The sequence below is a fragment of the Mauremys reevesii genome, linkage group 1 (genome assembly GCF_016161935.1).
Source record: "Mauremys reevesii isolate NIE-2019 linkage group 1, ASM1616193v1, whole genome shotgun sequence".
Taxonomy (NCBI): Eukaryota; Metazoa; Chordata; order Testudines; family Geoemydidae; genus Mauremys; species Mauremys reevesii.
The window spans coordinates 236,143,681-236,165,494 of record NC_052623.1 but is presented as its reverse complement, the minus strand read 5'-3'; the positions used below and the strand labels follow the sequence as shown (position 1 = coordinate 236,165,494).

Here is a 21,814-nt window from a genome sequence, read left to right as displayed (position 1 = left end):
TCCAAGTACACCTCTACCCCGATATAATGCGACCCAATATAACATGAATTCGGATATAACACGGTAAAGCAGCGCTCCTGGGGGGCGGGGCTGCGCACTCTGGCGGATCAAAGCAAGTTCGATATAACGCGGTTTCACCTATAATGCGATAAGATTTTTTGGCTCCTGAGGACAGCGTTATATCGGGGTAGAGGTGTATTAAGTAAATAAATGCAGAGAGAAGGAACAAAAATTCAGAGTATTGGCCAGATTCTGCTCTCCTATACACCAGTATAAATCTCGAGTATCTCCATTAAAGACAAGTTGTCCACTGGAATTACTCCAGATTTACATCAGTGTAACTAGGAGTAGTATCTGGCCCTATCTCTTGACCCAGACACTCTAGTTTCTCTCACTTGCATTCACTAGAGATCTGCAAAAGAGGTGCTGTCAAATCAGTCTTTTAATGAGTACATGAAATGCAGAAAGAAAAAAAATACCTCTTAAAATTGCTAGCACAAATTCACTGGCAGAATTATAGTATGGTCAAATTCTGCTTACCTAGCCTCCAGCTGCTATTTTACCTGAATACAATATTCATCATTCCATGGCCTATGCTGTTGTGCAGCAGTTAGAGGTGATTTTTAAATTGGCCGTGTCAGCCAGAGGAAGCTATATTTCATTGGCGGGTGAAGTAATTTCTGAATATAGATTATAAAATAAAACATCCGAGAACCTTTTGGAGTCCAAGACAGTTTTAAAGAAATGCAGTTTCCTTTCAACTGCACCACAGTGTCAAAACGCCTCTTAGTCTAAATACACCATTTGATCAGTTTCCTGGAGAAAGCTATTGGCATTACTTACAGCTATCTCTGAATTTTAAATGTTACCTTTCATTGCTGTCTGCTTATTTGATTGGATCAAAACTGTTATTGAACCCAAATCTGTTAATGAAAAGACAATTCCCCTGACCACAGCAAACAGAAAACATATTTGACATTACATTCCTCAAACTCCTCTAGAGCCAAATAGAGTGCTTTAATTATTTAACATAACACCTACAAAACCACAGACAACTGGACTGTAAGGATTTCAAGGTTTTCACAGCTTTCTTGCAAATTATAAAACAGATTTTTCAGTCTCAGACTGGTAAATCAAAAGGAAAAACCAGTCAATTTTTAAAATCACACTGTACAGGTACATTTTTTAAAAGTTGATATTAGATTGATATCAAATATCAATAATATTTAAGATGCAAAACTGAGAATCAAACATTGAAATGCAGCTTGCTTCTCCTGTAACTGAAATGAAACTCAGAAGCCTTGCATGTATAAAATGACAACAAACTCTTAGGCTAGATTGGTAATTTGATTTAATGCCATATATAGTTTACTTAAAACAGGTCATTAAAATGTGTGTAGTGTAAAAATATTGTGGGACGATGGAAAATATTATGTGTCTGTTTCATACAAGAATGACCACATCAGGCCTATGTTTATATGAGCTGAGTTTCCATTATCCCTGCAAATACTGTAGGAAATCCAAAGGCCTTTTCTTGACAGTAAAACAAACGCTCTCAGAGGACATGAAAGTCAAATTCTTTTGTGTGAAATATGCTAATCACCAATTGATTCTAAGCATTCTTCCACATCCCACAGTAAAAGGCCTGTCTGGGAAAATGCAGCTTACTGTGCAGATGGAGGAGCAGCTGTTCTGAGTCACTGTTGTTGCTGCATTGAAATTCATTGCTTTACAAAGTAGACAGTGCTGAGCAGACTGCCCACAAAATATAAGAGATGAGCGAAGGTAAAGACACTTTCCCAACAGGATTAGGGTTGCCAACTTTCTAATAGCAGAAAACCGAACACCTTTGCCCTGTCCTTTCTCCTAGGCCCCGCCCCCTCTCACTCCATCCCCTCTCCCTTGTTCGCTCTCCCCCCACCCTCGCTCACTTGCTCATTTTCACCAGGCTGGGGCAGGGGATTGGGTTGAGGGAGGGGGTGAGGGCTCCGGCTGGGGGTGTGGGCTCTGGGGTGGGGCTAGGGTGACCAGACAGCAAATGTGAAAAATCAGGACAGGGGGTGAGGGGCAATAGGAGCCTATATAAGAAAAAGACCCGAAAATCGGGACTGTCCCTATAAAATCGGGACATCTGGTCACCCTAGGTGGGGCCGAGGATGAGGGGTTTGGGCTGCAAGACGGGGCTCCGGGCTGGGACACAGCATGACCACATGGACATCATTGCACTGCTTCCTACAGATCCTGGAATTTTCAAACCGTCCCTGCGGCTTATTCCTTGCTGGGGTAGGGGTGGAACAATGTGGTGGAATCTCCATGTGGGGATCTTCAGAGATTTAATCCTCCGTGTTCCCTCCATGGAGTTTTACTGCAGGAGGCGGGGCCAGTCTGGCTTTGTTATATTCTGTACAGGAGCTCTCTGACTAAGCTTTGTGCCAGAAGTCCCTCAATTTAGTAAGAGCACTTCATTGTGTGATCCAAAAGACACAAATACTGACTTATACAAGTACAGGCGGGGGAGTTGCTTCTAAAATAACTCAGTGATTCCCCTTTGTTCTGCAGGAACTAGTATATTACATCATTTCCTGTGTTGCTCAGTTAATGCCACTGACTAACTGTTCACAACATAAAACAAGTTAGTGAAGCACTTATGTTTTTACAGGACAGAAGCTGCTGGATACCTTAGCTGAAACCTGGGATTTCTTTTTCAGTGATGTTCTGCCCATGCTTCAGGCTATTTTCTATCCTGTGCAGGTGAAATATTACTTTGTTACTTTAGAGTCCAGAAAAGGCTGTTTGACGGGTTGATCAACAAATTGGCACAACGGTTAAACTGTTCCAGAGGGGCCAATCTGTTAGTGCAGCTGTTCTGTAGAGTCAAGTCATTTGCATGAATGGTGAAGTACTCATGTGAAAAACATGAAGGGGGAACTTTGAAAAGAGGAACTGCATGCAGTGAGGATGTTTAGCCCTTATGTCGGCTTACACTAGAGCAAACGGATATGAATAGTACAATGAAGATGGGCAATCAGTGAAGCAAGCACAGCTGTGTTGACTTCAGCATGTACGTCTCCAGCTAGACCTCATGCATGGATATATCTGAAGTGCCTGCACTTGATATAGTGTTAAAAATGTCAATGGAAAATTTTGTACGCTGTACGTCATTTTCAGACACTTCCCGTTTTGCTATTGGTGTACTTCTTCGCTGGTGTAAATTGGCTCAGATTCATTGACGTGAGTGGAGTTGCACTAATTCACACCAGCAGAGAATTTTACCTGAAATCATTTTAAACATGCTTAAGGCACTTGACCTCCTTGTGGGAAAAAGAGCCTGGTTTTCAGAAACATCCTCCTATTTTGCAGAGTTAACTTTGCATCTACAATTGATAAATCTGTTAATTGGGTAACTAAACGCTGTCAGTATGATCATTTGCTCTTGCAGGCACAAAATCCTAGTTCTATGGAAAAGTTTTTTGCAAGTAAAGGAAACAGCTGAAAAAATTCTTAAAGCATGTAAAGCATACAGGGCCACATTGTCCACTGACTTGTGCCACGTGTAGCCATTTAAACCAGTACAATCACCAACAAATCAGAATGTTGGGTGGAATTTTCAAAAGTATTTTGGCACCTAGTGGGATTTTCAAAAGCTGCTAAGTAAATTAGTTGCCTAAGTCCCTCTCAAATCAATGGAAGTTAAGCACCAAACTCACTTTGGTGCTTTTGATAATCCCACTAGGCACCTACTTGCATCTTTAGGTGCCTAACTTTTTTTGAAAATCTGCCCCTAGGTGAGTTAGGAACACAAGTCCCATTCTCTTTCTATGGGATTTGTGACTGGGATTTTCAGAGAAATCTGAATGTGTATCTGAGGACTAGTATGTCCTAGGGATGAGCCCTTATGTCACCAATTAAACTAACTACACTAGTGAAAACCCTAGTGTAGACAAGGAAATGGGGGCTAATCCCTAGTACAGACAAAGACAGAGGCTGCTATTGCTGCTAGAAACACGGTCTTTGGGCAGGAGCTGTCTTTAGTGAGATGCGGTCTTCCCTGGAGAAAAAGTAGTTGCATGAAATCATGATGTGAAGCATCAGCTCTGTATGCTAAGACAGTAGCACAGGCAGGTTTTGAGCAGTGGCGGAACGAGGGGGCCAAAGGGCCTTTGATGGTACCCACCTGCAGTTATACCTATTGGCTTGAAAAGGTGCCACACACAAACCTAAAGGCCACTAGGGGGCTGGTCGCCCCCTCTCCATTAGCTCTGCCACTGTACTGAGGGTTCCCTGAATTTTAAAGAGAGGGGGAGCCACCGCTGGGCAGGGCTGGGAAGTCCCAAACCTAGACAAAGTGTGAATTCCCAACCTGCACCCAGATGGGGGGAAATAAACAGAAATTCAAACGTTGCCCTTGTTAAAATACTCTTAAAACGGTATACTACTATATTTAGGGTTCCAAACTGTTCTTACAGGGTGTAAATTCAGGAAAGATCCCTGATTACATGCGTATCCAGATGCGGCAAATTTACCACTAACACACTTCTTCCTGGCCGGATGTCTTGCTGCAACAACTTTTGTCTCAGTTTCCCCCACTATCCTTTGGCCACACCTGGATTCTCTGACAGTCCTCGTCCGTCCCTCTGACCCTGGACAGTCACCCCAGCCCTTCCAACTGAAGTGCAACTCAGCTCTTCCCTGAGGGAATCCCTACAGCCTCTCTCCTGGGAGCATCCCTCATTCCCCCTGCCCCCTCACTGTTCTCTGGGTCCAGCTCTCTGGCTTTGGAGAAGTCAGCAGGTAAGCGCTTCTGTCGCTCCTCTGCCGTCAGCCTTCTTTGGCCCTCGGCTCTGGCAGTCTGGGTTAGAGCCAGCAGGCAACTGCCTCTGCTGCTCTTTGACCTTCAGTGCTCTCCAGCCCTGGGGCTCTGGCTTGGGGACACCAGTCAGCAAACCCGCCTTGCTGCTCTCCTGCCTTCAGCCTTCTCCCAGGCACCACATAAAGTCTCCTGGCTCTGGCAGCTCTCACCTCCTATCATTCCTCTGACTGACCCAGGCCCTGACTCACCAGGTCTCTCCTCCCCTAATATCAGGAAGTACCCTCTTGTAAACCCAATTAATTGACCAAACTGGAGTGTGCTGATAAGGCTCTAGCACACTGGCCCTGCTCCCTCTTAAAGGGACAGTATCACCCTCTGACACCAGGTCTTGTACTGATTTGTGGATTACAGACTAAATAATCCAGTCCATGGCAATGATAGACAAGTCATACAAAAGTATCGTGTGAGTCCACACAAAGATTATGGATCTACAGATTGGTTTGTTTTTTGACCATCCCAAATATTTCCATTGAATTTACCATTCCTACTACTTGTAAAGATTTAAGAAAAACACTTATACTTGGGATTTTGACAGTTATTTTTAAATGGCTCATCATCCTTATTATGGTGATTTTGTTCATAGGGGAAGGAGCCCTCAGTTCGTCAGCTGGCTCTCCTGCACTTTCGGAACATTATAACTCTCAATATTAAATTAGAAGATGCCCTGTCACGTTCCAGAGCCAGGGTTCCACCTTCAATTATTCAGATGCTGCTAATACTCCAGGTAAGGAGTTTGGGTTATATTTTAAAAATCTCTTTCTATGCTGTGTTAACAAGATTTCCAAAAGTGGCCACTGATTTTTGGGTGCCCAGTTTGAGACTTCTTGACCCTGGATTTTAGAGGCGCTAAGCATCCACTAGTCCAGGTGAAGCCATGGAACTGTAGTTCTCAATATTGCTGAAAGTGGAGTTCATGGAGATTCAAACTGTGCAAAGCAAAAATTAAGGGACCCAAAAGTAGAGGCCACTTTTGAAAATTGAGTCTAAATACATAAAGTTTTGGTATCAGGTTCATATTTGTGTCAGTAACACAACTTTCAAGGGGTGCTATGGGCTGATGCACTAGTATTTCTGAAGATTGGTGGTTTCATCATAATGCTTAGTACAGTTTTGATCATGTCAACAAATTCTGTCAAAATTGCTTGCTATTCACAGATGTAAGATTCTAGGTATTGGTGTCTTCTTTAAATATTTATCAAGCCGTTGGTCCAGAAATTAGGGATAAGGAGAAAATTACATAGATACAAATTAGGGCTGTCAAGTGATTAAAAAAATTAATCGTATGATTAATTGTGCAATTAATAATAGAATACCATTTAAATATTTTTGGATGTTTTTCTACATTTTCAAATATATTGATTTAAATTATAACACAGAATACAAAGTGTACAGTGCTCACTTTATAGTTATTTACAAATATTTGCACTGTAAAAAACAAAAGAAATTGTATTTTTCAGTTCACCTAATAGAAGTACTGTAGTGCAATCTCTTTATCATGAAAGTTGAATTTACAAATGTAGAATTGTACAAAAAAAACCTGCATTCAAAAGTAAAACAATGTAAAACTTTAGCGCCTACACGTCCACTAAGTCCTATTTCTTGTTCAGCCAATCATTCAGAAAAACAAGTTTGTTTATGTTTGCAGAAGATAATGCTGCCTGCTTCTTGTTCACAATGTCACCTGAAAGTGCGAACAGGTGTTCGCATGGCACTGTTGTAGCCGGCATTGCAAGATATTTACGTGCCAGATATGCTAAACATTCGTAGGCCCCTTCATGCTTCAGCCACCATTCCAGAGGACATGCTTACATGCTGATGATACTTGTTAAAAAAAAATGTGTTAATTAAATTTGTGACTGGGAGAGTGTCATAAATATAAAGGGAAGGGTAACAACCTATATGTATGCATCCACATAAAATCCCTCCTGGCCAGAGCTACAGTCAGAGGTACAGAATCATTTTATCAGTTCAATTAACCTAGTTGGCACCTGACTAGGTGGGGAGGGCACCTGACCAGAAGGACCAATGGGAAAAGGAGATACTTTCAAATCTGGGGTGGGGAGGTTTTGTTTGTGCTCTCTTTGTTCCCTCTGGATAGAGAGCGAGAGAGACCAAGCAGGTAACCCATCTCTTGAAAAGATACCTTGAAATGATACATCTAAAATTACAGAAATTGTAAGTAAAGGCAAGGAAATGTGTTAGATTATCTTTGGTTTTAGCCTATGAATTTTCCCTATGCTGATAGGGAGGTTTATTCCTGTCTTTGTAACTTTGAAGTTGAGCCTAGAGGGGAATCCTCTGTGTCTTTAAATCTTTTTATCACCCTGCAAAATTACCTTCCATCCTGATTTTACAGAGGTGATTCTTTTACTTTTTTCTTTATAATAAAGGTCTTCTTTTAAGAATCTGATTGATTTTTAGTGTCCTAAAAACCAAAGGGTTTGGTCTGTGCTCATTTTGTTAACCTATTGGTTAGTATATTATTCTCAAGCCTCCCCAGGAAACGGGGTGAACGAGTTTGGGGGGATATTTTGGGGAAATAGGAACTCCAAGTAGTCCTTTTTCCCGAATCTTTGTCTAAATCACTTGGTGGTGGCAGCAATACCGTCCAAGGACAAGGAAAGAATTTGTGCCTTGGGGAAGTTTTTAACTTAAGCTGGTAGAAATAAGCTTAGGGGGTCTTTCATGCGGGTCCCCACATCTATACGCCAGAGTTCAGAGTGGGGAGGGAACCCTGACAGAGAGATTTGTATATCTCTGGCTCTATTATACCTGCATTCTGCCATATATTTCGTGTTATAGCAATCTCGGATGATGACTCAGCACATGTTCATTTTAAGAACACTTGGCTGAACAAGAAGTAGGACTGAGTGGAATTGCAAGCTCTAAAGTTTTGCATGGTTTTGGTTTTGAGTGCAGTTATGTAAGAAAAATCTACATTTGTATGTTGCAGTTTAACAATAAAGAGATTGCACTACAGTACTCATATGAGGTAAATTGAAAAATACTGTTTCTTTTGTTTATCATTTTTACAGTGCAAATATTTGTAATAAAAATAATAATATAAAGTGAGCACTGTATACTTTGTATTCTGTGTTGTAACTGAAATCAATATATTTGAAAATGTAGAAAAATATACAAAAATATTTAATACATTTAAATTGGTATTCTGTTGTTTAATAATGTGTTTAAAACTGCGATTAATCATGATTAATTTTTTAATTGCAATTAATTTTTTGAGTTAATTGCTTGAGTTAACTGCAATTAATCGACAGCCATAATACAAATAAATGAAACCAGGGAAACTGTCAGAAGAAAAATAAGATATCCAGAAAGAAAAGCAGCACCTAGTTTGAAAAATATTCAAAGAATGAGGGCTAGTTTAGTGGAGGAGGGATAGCTCAGTGGTTTGAGCATTAGCTTGCTAAACCCAGCGTTGTGAGTTCAATCCTTGAGGGGGCCACTTAAGGATGTGGGGCAAAATCAGTATTTGATCCTGCTAGTGAAGGCAGGGGGCTGGACTTGATGACCTTTCAAGGTCCCTTCCAGTTCTAGGAGATAGGGTATCTCCAGTGATTTAATGTGTATGTTGGAAGTAATGTTTGTGAACATTTGATGAAAGAAAAAAATCACAACAGGATGCATGTGTTAAGAGGGAAAGGTGGCACTTCTTAAAAACTAGGGCAATTGAGATGTTGTGGTTAGTAAATTTTTATATACAGATGAATTTAGAACAAACGAAAGGAAATACTTTTTCACTTCTGTTTGCGGTCATTGAATCAAATACTATGGCTGATTGTATTTTAAGGGCTGCATAATTTAATAACTAATGTGGGGAGGGTAGCTCAGTGACTTGAGCATTGGCCTGCTAAACTCAGGATTGTGAGTTCAATCCCTGAGGGGGGCCATTTAGGGATCTGGGGCAAAAAAAAAAACAACAACAAAAAATCTGTATAGGACAGTACTTGGTCCTGCTGTGAAGGCAGGAGACTGGACTCAATGATCTTTCAAGGTCCCTTCCAGTTCTAGGAGATATGTATATCTTCATATACATATATTACTCTGTTATGGGTAATGCATCAAGACCTCTGCTGGACCAAGAACAGGTATTTTTCCTCAGTACCATATTGCACCATTGTCTAGGTACATTATATCAACAGGGCTTAAAGTCAGGGAGGTCGCACACCTGGCAAAAAATAAAAATTAAGCTGCGTCACTGAGAGCACACTTTAAGCACTCTTACCAAAGCTGGTGTTCCCAGATTATGAAACTCCCCTCACTTTTTTCAGACTATGTTAAACACTGGTTTTCAGTTTTTTCACCTTCCCCTTTAAGAATCAAATATTAGCCACTGCTAGGATCCTGCTCCCATTGAAGTCAATGGCAAGACTTCCATTGACTGCAATAGGAGCTGGATAACATCATATATTAGAAAGTTCAGAGGAGGTGATGGAATGATCTGCCAGGAATAGTGCTGCAGGGAAGTTTATTGCACCCCTCCCTTGTCCACCAGCAGGAAACATTAACAGGATAATAAGTACTGGGTTTTTTTATTTACAGTAAAAGGCCAAATTTATTCCCTGTGCAACTCCACTGATTTAAATCAATAATTACATGGTGATGTATTCATCCCTGGATGTTTATTCATATAAATCTCCCACTTATTATCATACAGCAGGAAGCTAGTGACAAAAATTGTTGTTTGCCAATAGTTGCCTGGCTTTGCGGTTTAAAATCTAGGTGAAACCAAACCAAAGACTTACAATGTCAAAGAGTATCAGGAAATGAGTCAGTTTCTCTGTTTACATTTATAAAAGCTCATAGTCAATTAAGAAGGAGGTCTGTTTCCCAAACCCAAACATCAGAGTAAACAAAAGCTAATTTTTGTACATTTAGAGGTAGCAAGTGCAGTGTTTTAAGCTTGTTGAGTAAGATTAAATCCTGTTGTGGGTAGAGGTGCGGCACAGATAACAATGCAACTGTCTGGTTGTCATGCGAGATTACAAATCACATGGTAAAGTTTTATGCTCAGACTTTCCAGAATGATGGAGAGTGTTACAGACCTGTCTGAGTCACCCTCATGGATCACAAGTCTATTCTAATTGGACTCAACCTTTGTGCTTCCAAGCCAGCTGGGACTGGGCAGCATCAAATCAGTTTCTAGATCTGGGCCTCTAAGGGTATGTCTACACAGCCCTGGTCTACACTGGGTGGGGGATCGATCTAAGTTATGCAACTTCAGCTACGTGAATAATGTAGCTGAAGTCGACGTACTTAGATCGACTTACCGTGGTGTCTTCACCGCGGTGAGTCATAGAATCATAGAATCTCAGGGGACCAAACCCAACTAAATCATCCCAGCCAGTAACCCATTCCAGTTCTTCACCACCCTACTAGTGAAAAGTTTTTCCTAATGTCCAACCTAAACCTCCTCTGCAACTTGAGACCATTGCTCCTGTTGTGTCATCTTCTACCACTGAGAAGAAGTCTAGATCCATCCTCTCTTCTGCAGACTAAACTTATACAACCCCCTAGGTCCTTTTCTGCAGAACTGCTGCCCAGCCATTCAGTCCCTAGTCTGTAACAGTGCAGAGTCGACTGCTGCCACTCCCTCATCAACTCCACCTGCGCCTCTTGTGACACTGGAGTACAGGAGTCGATGGGAGAGTGCTCGGGGGTTGATTTATCGCATCTAGACTAGATGTGATAAATCAATTCCTGCTGGATTGATTGCTGCCTGCCAATCCAGTGGATAGTGTAGACATATTCACAGCAGAGAAAAACCCATGGCTGGCCCATGCCAGCTGACTCCGGTTCAAGGGGGTGTTTTATTACTATATAGACTTCCAGGCACGGGCTGGAGCCTGGATCTAGGAGCCTGTGAAGTGGGAGGGTCCCAGAGCGTGGGCTCCAGCCTGAGCCTGGACAGCAGTTTTTCAGCTCCAGAGCCCAAGCCCTGCGAGCCCAAGTCAGCTGACCTGGGCCAGCCGCAGGTTTTTTTATCCCTGTGCGGACATGTCCTAAGGTACATCCTTACAGATCTTTAGGAAACACAGAAAAGCCTGTATGCTCTCCCCCTTGAATCTGTGCTCAGATATCTGAGCCCTTGGACCCACTCCTGCAGTCCTTCCGTTTTCTGGCAGTGATCAGATACACGGCGAGAGAGAGATCAGGGCAGATCCTGCTTTTACATAACGTTTCTGTTCCCTCTGTCAGGTGAGCAGCTAATCAACTGCAGACTCTAGTCCTGTGGTTAGCTAAGAAGTTCCAGCCATCTAGAGTTCAAACTGGGAAAATCAATTCCCTCCGGCTGACTCCTCTCTCTAGCAAAACCTTGGTACAGGGGGTAGACCCCCATTACACTAAGCTGCCCTGGGTTTGTCCTTGATAGCTCTAAGCAGCTAGTTACAACCTGAAAGTGTGGGTCACATTCTTCAAGATGGCAGTTCCAGTCTCAATGGAAGGCCGTAATTTGATACAGACATGTACCAATCCATTACATCTGGTTGGATCAAAGACTAGATGCACTATGGAGGCAATGGGATTTGTTTGTGGTGTGGGGTAAACTTGGTATTGGTCATGTACCTTTCTTCACTGGTAGATGGAGCCCGTCTGGCCAGAGGAAGACAAAGTAACACAGGACTTTTTCTCCATGGAGGGGGAATGTAGGTTTATAAAGAAGAGTGGGAAGTCATGAGAAACTCTGACCCCTATTCAACATACAGGCCCCAATCTAGCAAAGCATGTAAACACATGCTTAACTTTGACCACATGAGTAATCTCACTGACTTCAGTGGGACTACTTGCATGTTTAAAGTTCAGTACATGCTTAAGTGCCTTGATGTATTGCTGCCAACACAGAGGACTCACCACAAAGGAGAAAATAGTCCCTTTGTAGCATTTCTCAGTGAGAAGGCCTGGAATGAAGTTGGTCCCTGCATTTCCTCCTAGAGGGTAAACTTTTCTTTAACCAGGTCTTCCAACCTCTGAGCCATGGGCTGCATTTATCTTCAGCCCACCCAACAGCCTCATTCCAAGGAGTGCACCCCAGCCTGTGATACAGTTTCAGCATCAATTCACTGGCATAAATTGACATAAAATGGTATATGAATTGGGATTGAAAATCTCACAGTCCACCCTGCCACATCCCTGCCCTTCACAGACATGTGTAGACACCACCATTTCTCTGTGAGTACGGCATCGGAGATATGAAATTAGGGACCAGGAAGAGGAGAAGAAATGAATGAAAATGTAATTCAGGAATCTGAATTTGAGAGTTGAGACAAACTGGAGCAGCTAGATTATCTAAAGAGCAACAAAGCGTATCAAGGGATTATAGAAGGTCAGCTATCCAAGTGACTCGTTCTATGGGTGCCACATGACAAAATCCCATATCCCCTCTGTCACCACTTTGAAAATGTGCCCACAGAAACGTGGAAAGTAGTATGTTCACTTTTGGAATAAGATTGTAGGGTGCCATCACAAACCAGTAGCAAACAGCAGAACTGAAGCTAACATTTAAGGATCAGAAAGTATTCCTAGAGCCAGTGCATGTATGCACCTCACCATCAACCTCATCTGGTCCTACAACCAGTTTAACTAACCCTGGAAAGATCACCCCAGTATTATCTTGGGGCCAAGAAAGAGTTGATATAGATAGTGAAATCCTTGCCCTATTAAGGTACTCATCCAGAGGCTCTTACGACACTCAACTTCTCTGCTTCCAGCATGGCAGGAGAAAGTGTGGCCAGTTGCGCTGCACTGATCCTTAACTGCAGTGTTAGCCCCCATGGCCATGTATAAACAACATAAATTAAAGCAGCCCTTAGATAGCTCTAGCTGGACTTGGGCCTGCAAGAGCAGCATCAGGATCAGGGGAGCGCAAAGAGGAACGTGAGGCTCCTTCGCATGCACACACATACAGGCACACTCAGCCTGCACTCTCTGGCCCTTTGTGTGGAATTAGAAAGCAGGAGAATGAGTCAGAAAGGAAGCAGGAAGATGGGGGTGAAAAGCACAGATTCGGGAAGAACAACTCACAAAACACCAGAGATACAAAATGGTCACTGTGTGATTCCCAGAAGGTATTTATACAGAGGACTGAAAAAAAACACCGACTTATTTTGAAAAACATGTGGTACAGAGGCCCTTTGTTTGCCACTGCGACTGGAACATCTTATCGCTAAACCTCCTAGTTTAGCCCTGAGAAAGTCTGCAAAGAGGGGTAAGAGAATATTTAGCTGAACATCTCTCATTTGACATAAGGATAATGTGGAGTCTATACAGAGGGTTAAAAAAACCCTCTCCGGGCAGCACAAACTATTTAAAAAGATATAGAATACAAAGTACGATATCTCTCACATTGGGGGATGAGGTCTTTTTACACAGCAGGTCCTAATGGAAAAATAAAACCGTGTGGTGTCATGTGTGGCTTCTCTGAGCTTCATTTGAACTCTTGGGTCGGGCATCTTTGTGTAAAAGCAGACAAAATAAATAAATACATCTGCCCAGTGGGACTTTTCTTTTCTCTGTAATGTGCCTAAATGTTCTCTGTATATTTCAAATGGGTGCAAAGGGCATTTCAAAGGCTGTAATCAAATACAAAGAATGTGGTTTCCCCATCTGGGCAGCAACACAGCAAACCAGTGATAATGTAGCAGTTAGAGAACAAAATGACCTGCACTCTCCTGAGCACGGCAGGGGCTGTTCTTTGGAACTCAAGCTTTTCTAACACTGAAGGGAGTATCAGCTGGGGCCAATATATTATGGCCTTGAGGTTTATAGCTTGGCAGTCTTTTGTCAGGGGTAGCCTTGCTGAGCCTTTGAGACTGCAGCACGGGAGACAGGCAGGTTATAAGCAGGTCAGGGTGGCAGGTGGTTTGGGGTACCAAGATGTTTATAACTCTTTTTTGGTGGTTTTTGAAATAGGGAACCTCTGGTGTTTAAGGATATGAGAAATGGGTACATAGAAATACACCACAGGGCCTAAATATAAAACAGCATTTCTTAAAGTGTACCTTTTCCCTGCCTTTTGGGAAACCAGCTCCTCTCCTGCTTCCCCACAATGGAGACCTCTGTCTGTTGCCGTCTGTGGGCTGTTTTTCTGGGCTTTCAGCCCCACAGATAAAGATGGCAGTGATAGTTCTTACATGGGTAGCAATCACAGCCAGATCCGTAGCAGGTTTAAATTGGCATCACTCCAATTGACTCCAACTCCAGTGACTTCAGTTGATTTACATGAGCTTGAGACTATGCCCTCAAATTTCCACTTCAGAAAACTTTGTATGTAAGAACCTGTGCGCTTGTGAACTGTGGCCAGCGTAATGTTTTATTGTCTCTATTAGCAAATACAGATGTGTCACACACAGTAGGTATGGCACTGTTTCGTGCCCTGTGATGGATCATGTGTTGCCATGCAATTGTTTGGGTCTTTGCAGAGAGAGAATTTTTTCAAAGAGAAATGTGACTTTTTCTCCCTGCAGAATGTATTGTTTCTCTTTGTTTTTGCTTTATTCATTAAAGCTATAATTTTTCTATATTAATTTGCTAGATTTCCAGTGCTGAGAATTTTTTTCACACAGAATTAGACGTGACCTTGTGATACTGGCATTGTTTCATTTACAGCTTATTATATGACCCCGATCCTTCACAGTTCAGGCCAGGAGTGCTGCATGTATAAATGCAAAAGGAAAAGCTATGATTTAGACAGAGTGCAAGAAAAATTGATCTGACAGTACTAAGAGCAAAACTTAGAGTAACACAGATGCTGCTTTAAGTTGTGCCTCAGGGCTGGACTGTCATCCAATGGCTCCAACCTCTGGGAAGCATAAATGTAACTTAAATAATAATACCTAGCTCTTATATAGTCTTTTTCATCAGTAGATCTCAAAGCACTTTACAAAGGGAGTTCAGTATCATTATCCCCATTTTACAGATGGGGAAACTGAAGCACAGAGAGGTGAAGTGACTCGCCCAAGATCATCAAGCAGGCCCAGGGCAGATTTAGGGATAGAGTCAGGTCTCCAGAGTCCCCATGCACTGCCCTATCCATAGGCTGTCCTCCCTTAAAACTACCTTCACATTCCTCTCTCCTGAGCTGTGCCAGGCAGTGAAGACCTGGCCCTAAGCAACTGGTCCCTCGAGCCAAGTTCTGCTTTCAGTTACACCTGTATAAATTGGGAATAATTCCAATGAAGTTAATGGAATGACACTGGTGTAAATGAGGTCAGGATCAGGCCCTAGAGCTGTTGAGGATGTGACTTAATGATAGTGGGTGGCTAGCAATTTTCCGCTTGCAAGCTGTAGTTTTATACTGAAGGAGGGAAACCACATCAGAGGCATTTTTCCCTCAGTATATATTTAGCTCTGTTTTCACAAGGCTTTGAGAAGAAGAATTTCTTGTTTCAGGAGTTACCGCAGCTGAGTTCAGTGCTATGCCCCCAGGCACTGGGGTGGGGAAACAACTGTGGTTACTATTAGGCATTCTACAAGCTTTAATGAAAAAACCCAGATTATTTCTCAGAGGTAATTCAACCTGAGCCAAAATTGCTGTGACAAACTCTAAGAGAACCAAGCCTGTTCTACTCATGTGGACTCTACTTAAACCCAGGCCAATGAAATTTGCCCCTAACGTGGGTAGGTTTATTTTCTTTTTTAAATTGGTTCTTCCCTGAAAATTAGCAAGCAGCGCATACCAAAACACAGTCAGTTTTCTTTGTTCTTTGCCTTAACCAGGACGGAAAGAGGAAAAGGAATACAGATTGTCCTCTGCTCTTTGTTCTGCGAGCAGATGACTCACATGCACCTGCTTCAAGTATGTTGTGCCATAATATTTTAACTCTGCATATTCCCCATTCTTTTAATGCAAGAAGAGAAGTATGGCCTAGTGACTACTTCAAGGGAATTGGATTTGGGCCTTGTTTACCTGAAAAAGTAGCTTCTATTTAATGAAGCTGGTTTAGAAACCAGTTTAAATCAGTGCAGGCTCCTCTTGTGTAGACACTTCTTATGTACCTTGAAGAGTATCTTATATCAATTTAGCTTATGTGCTTACCTACACAGACAGTTGCATTGGTCTGATTTAGTTAAACCAGGGCAAAAGGCTGTGTGGACATCATAAAAGTGGTTTATTTCGGATTAGCTAAAGTCCATTAGAACAGGTTTAATCTGAACCAAAAACAAGCCACACTTAAACCAAAATAAGAGTGTCCATGCAGGAGTTTGCACCAGTTTAACTAAACTGATTTAATTAAACCAGTGCAAGTATGTGTGTAGATAAGTGCGAAGTAGGTAAAAAATCAGCTTATGCTAAATCAGTATAAACCACTCTGAAACTGAAATAAGAGTGTCTGCTCAAGGGCTTTGCTCCGGTTTAACTAAATTGTTTTTTGACCAGTTGAGTCAGTTGGTACAAATGTGTCTGTAGAAATTTCTTGATTAGTCGCATTTTGGTCTGTGTTCCAAAACTGGCATCAGAAATAGTATAGGCACGTGGGGCACTGAAAAACCCTGATCTAACCAAGGTCATATCACACGGAAAGGTTATGGTTTGAAGAATAAAAGAGATGCCAGCAAAGTGTGAGATTCTTTTGGAGTGTTGGGGTGGGGATAGTAATGCTGTAACCCAGAGGGGAATCTCAACTGTTGAATACTTTTGAGGTGAACAGACAGATTGATTGAAATACTGGCTGAGGTCAGTATTTACAGTCCATTGCACCAAGGTACATCCCATTCTAGGGCAACCCCATTCACATGACACCTGACATGAATAATAATAACCACCACATTTGCAGCAGTGAAAATGCAGGCTCATGCTGTTTGTAGGTTTTTAATTTTAACATTGTATAATTCAAATGCGCCTAGAATTTCTGAGAGGAAACCCATAGATTTCCAGTGAGATCTGCTTTCAGCCCCAACTGCGTGCAGAAAGGGTTCTTACATCTCCTTGAACAGACGCTGACCTTACACGGTAGGGGCAACAAGGCAGCACACTGCTTAGTACTTTTCAGTTTAGCATAAAACAAGATAACTTTCAGCAGCAAGCTTTTTCTGGGGGGCAGCTCACCTCAGCTCACCATTTTTTTTCTCCTAATACCTCTCGATCTCCCATTGCTGCTGTGTATAATGGGTAACATTATGTTTTTAAATCGAGGTTGGATTTTTTTTCCTAAAAGAGACGCTCTATTTCAAATAGGAATTAAATCAGGGAAGTTCTATGGCCTGTGTTAATGCAGGAGGTCAGACTAGATGATCACAGAGATCCCTTCTGTCTGTGAATCTATGAAATATTACTGATTCTAAAACGCATGACATTACTGCACTGAGCTTCGAGCTCTGGGAGCCGGTGTTGGGCATCCTTCCACCCCACCCACCTCCTGCCATTGTCTCATCCTTCTCCTCCCCTTATCTCCTTCCTTCTCTGATTCTCTCCCTTGCAGTCTCTTCTGTGCTGTTCTTTTCCTCTTCTATTCCCATCTCCCCCTTCCTCCCACATACGCCATAGGCCGTAAGGGGAGATGCAGACAGGAAAGCTGCTGAGCACGTGATGGTGTGTCAGCTGCAGGCTGGCTGAAAGCTGTGCTTCTCTGCAGGCAGCTCTTTCTCAGATCACTGTCTATTTTCTTTCTCTCCTTTTCTTTGAGCATGTCTGTAAAAGTGGGTCAGGGGCCTGGCGGAGGCTCTCTGCACAGCTCCTGCTTGCATGGAATGGGAGCTGACCGCGAAGGCTGCAGTTAGTTGCGGTGGTTGAAAAGCCTTTTTCAGTAATGCCTGTAACTGCTATCAGAGAGGTAGCCGTGTTAGTCTGGATCTGTAAAAGCCGCAAAGAATCCTGTGGCACCTTATAGACTAACAGACGTTTTGCAGCATGAGCTTTCATGGGTGAATACCCACTTCTTTGGATGCAAGTAGTGGAAATTTCCAGGGGCAGGTATATATAAGCAAGCAAGAAGCAAGCTAGAGATAACGAGGTTAGTTCAATCAGGGAGGATGAGGCCCTGTTCTAGCCAAGCACTGAGGTACAACCGCATCTGCTCTAACCCCGCAGACAGAGACCAACACCTAGAAAATCTCCACCAAGCATTCTCAAAACTACAGTACCCACACGAGGAAATAAGGAAACAGATCAACAGAGCCAGACGTGTACCCAGAAGCCTCCTACTGCAAGACAAACCCAAGAAAGAAACCAACAGGACTCCACTGGCCATCACATACAGTCCCCAGCTAAAACCCCTCCAACGCATCATCAGGGATCTACAACCCATCCTGGACAATGATCCCACACTTTCACAGGCCTTGGGTGGCAGGCCAGTCCTCGCCCACAGACAACCTGCCAACCTGAAGCATATTCTCACCAGTAACGGCACACCGCACCATAGTAACTCTAGCTCAGGAACCAATCCATGCAACAAACCTCAATGCCAACTCTGCTCACATATCTACACCAGCGACACCATCACAGGACCTAACCAGATCAGCCACACCATCACCGGTTCATTCACCTGCACGTCCACCAATGTAATATATGCCATCATATGCCAGCAATGCCCCTCTGCTATGTACATCGGCCAAACTGGACAGTCTCTACGGAAAAGGATAAATGGACACAAATCAGATATTAGGAATGGCAATATACAAAAACCTGTAGGAGAACACTTCAACCTCCCTGGCCACACAATAGCAGATCTTAAGGTAGCCATCCTGCAGCAAAAAAACTTCAGGACCAGACTTCAGAGAGAAACTGCTGAGCTTCAGTTCATCTGCAAATTTGACACCATAAACTCAGGATTAAACAAAGACTGTGAATGGCTTGCCAACTACAGAACCAGTTTCTCCTCCCTTGGTTTTCACACCTCAACTGCTAGAAGAGGGCCTCATCCTCCCTGATTGAACTAACCTCGTTATCTCTAGCTTGCTTCTTGCTTGCATATATATACCTGCCCCTGGAAATTTCCATTACTTGCATCCGATGAAGTGGGTATTCACCCACGAAAGCTCATGCTCCAAAACATCTGTTAGTCTATAAGGTGCCACAGGATTCTTTGCTCCTGTAACTGCTGAAGCCTCACAGAGTCAGGAGTGACATAAGCTAATTACAGTGGAACCCAGTTGTAAATAGTGAACTTGGATATAATGAAACTCCATTTACAGTGTATAAAATGAGAGTCCCAAATTGTTTGCATGGCGGGATGAGGTGCAGTTATGGTTAGATGACTCCAGCTTTCCTAGCCAGGGAAGGGGTTGTCCCCCAGCTGTGGAATTTGTGTAGTTTGCCTACACTGCACTGAAAGTGGCAAACATGGGAAAATCCTACACAGTTTCAGAGGAATGAAACCAACAGGCTCCTATAGAAATCTATAGGGTTCTCTGCAAATGTCTCTAAAATGATGTGGCATTTAATCAAGAATGAAATTCTCTCTCTAGGTCTCTTGAACTACCCTATAGAATTTTATAGCAGGGATAAAACTCTATTCTATGTGTATTCCATCGGGACAGGATTTGAGGGAGAAAGGGTTATGAAGGGAGTGCAGATCCTATCTGCCTATCTATCATCTGTCCCATGCCTTTCCTACCCCCATGTTGCCAGGCAGGGAGGCCACTGGCATGGAACGGTAACGCTTGAAGACAAAGGTTCCACCACTATTTGGATTCTCCTGTCCACCGTCCCACAATGGGAGCACATAAGGGGTGTGAATGGAGGCCAGTCAGTAGTCTGGTAGAAGTAGCCTCTGTTGAATGGCTCAACAAGCCTGGAGGGAGAGGTCTGTGAAATCATGACTGGTGTGGAGACAGAGAATCAGGAAGTGTTATTTACCTTTCACATGGCACAAGAACCAGGGTCACCCAATGAAATTAATAGGCACCAGGTTTAAAACAAACAAAAGGAAGTACTTCTTCACATAGTGAAGCGTCAACCTGGGGAACTCATTGCCAGGGGATGTTGTGAAAGCCAAAACTATAACTGAATTCCAAAAAGAACTAGATAAGCTCATGGAGGATAGGTCCACCAATGGCTATTAGCCAACAACCCCGTGCTCTGGGTGTCCTTAGGCCTCTGACTGCCAGATGCTGGGACTGGATGCCAGGGGATGGATCACTTGATTGCCATGTTCTGCTCATTCCCTTTGAAGTTGGTTCTGGCACTGACCACTGTCAGATGACAGGATACTGGGCTAGATGGATTATTGGTCTCACCCAGTATGGCTGTTCTTATGTTCCCCTTTTTGCCCCCTTTGCATGTGCCCAGCATCCAGCCCAACCAACTAAAGCTGGCTGTGGGCAGGCACGATGATTTTGTTCAGAAAGAAGCTGTATTGTTGAATTATCATTATTTTATTTTATTTTTTCTAGAGAAAGCTCCACTGCACTTATATGGTGATCAGTGAAGGGCACAGATGTGATATATTATTCTGTGTAAGTAATGTTTTGTTCTGTGGTGAGTGTGTAGGGTTAACTCTTATGCAGTAGTAATTGTATATTCTTGCCCTTAGCTCCTTAGGTGCAAAAGTAGCAAGCATATGCACTCTGTGATATGTGAAACTACTGTGTAATTCATTACCTTGCTGCTACCTGATCATTACAGGCAATTAAAAGGTAAACAGTTAACCATGTGACTGAACGGTGCTTAGATTACGTGGGTGTTCTTTGAATTAAATCATTACCAGAAGTGAGACTGCCTGCTTTTCCATTGTTTCCAATTTAGTTAGCATTTAGTTCCAGCAAAACATCCTGTAGTGGTTTTTAGCCACCTTTAAAATTGGTTGCAGCTGACTAACTGGCATGCCACCACAGAGCTTTTTTTATGGTAGATAGTCAATCTGAGAATGACCATCTCTTCAATAACAGGATGGGAGTGGTTTAACAAAAGACAAAACATTGAATTACCTTTCTCATAATGTAATGAGCTGTGCTGGAACTGAGAGCTCTTAACTATGGCACTTAGCAGCAGACCTTAAAACTAGATCTTTTAGTACTACCAAATGCATCGTTTTGCACATGTCACATGAGGAATTGTTCTTTAGTTCCTAATCCAGATACAAGGTTGGAAAAAAGCAAACCAATCTTTGCAACCAAGCTGCCCACATGCAAGGGAAACACAGTATTTGAACCAGATGAAGTCACCCTCTCTATCAGCTTAACCCTTAGCAAAGTGCATTAGTTACTCTCCAGGTATGTTTCACTTAAGGACTGTCTAATTTCCTGGGTTTTACCTAGGCTTCTAGGAGCCAGGGGTCGGATGGGGGGAAGGCATCTATTGTTGCTTAAAGTCAGGGTAAGCTCGAGACTCTGGAGTTCTGAGTGATCTTTCACGAATCTCATTTTCTCTCCAGCCCTGCCTTCTTGCTGTCATGGACCAAGACCTCACTGTACAAATATAACAAAAAGACAGTCCCTTCCCCAAAGATCTTACAATCTAAGCAGAACACAAGAGATAACAAGTGACTATAGAGAGACTGAAGGGGGAGTACAAGGAAACAAAGGCAACACTAATAACATAATTGATTTTGGGACAAATAAATAATGTGGTGATGCTAATGATCCAGGAGTAGTCTCGTGATCCAATAGCAACCTGGTACCATGGGATACTTGATGGGCTCCTAGAAGAAAAAGAGAGACACGTCATTCCTCCGGTATATACTCGTCTGCCCTTGATGTGGCTTCTCAGTATGTAGCTCAAGAGAACAAGAAACTCTAATAAGCAGTGGGGAATTTCCAGTGTTTTTCAACATTTCTGAATCACAAAGGGGCCAAACCACAGCTGGTATGAACTGGTGTAGTTCTGCTGAAGTCACCAGTTTCCAGCAGCATAGGATCTGGACCAGTAGTTTTGTCTCAAAAATAATAGAATGAGCTATATTTATGGTAACCTTGTAGTTTACATGAAAAATGGCAGAAAAGTTGCTCCTTGGAGGCAGTCTTTTCATACTGTGCAGAAATCAATAGGAA

At 42.7% G+C, this 21,814-nt stretch overlaps 1 protein-coding gene across 8 annotated transcripts in view; it reads left to right on the top strand.

The window, feature by feature from the left end:
- The window catches only part of PRR5 (proline rich 5), a 149,516-nt gene that overhangs the window by 101,214 nt on the left and 26,488 nt on the right, over nt 1-21,814 (top strand). For all 8 annotated transcript variants that reach the window (XM_039541786.1, XM_039541777.1, XM_039541770.1 and 5 more), the window contains 2 exons: nt 2,660-2,751; nt 5,454-5,594. In XM_039541786.1, coding sequence (XP_039397720.1) covers nt 2,660-2,751; nt 5,454-5,594 — 233 coding nt within the window. The remainder of the gene's footprint in view (nt 1-2,659; nt 2,752-5,453; nt 5,595-21,814) is intronic.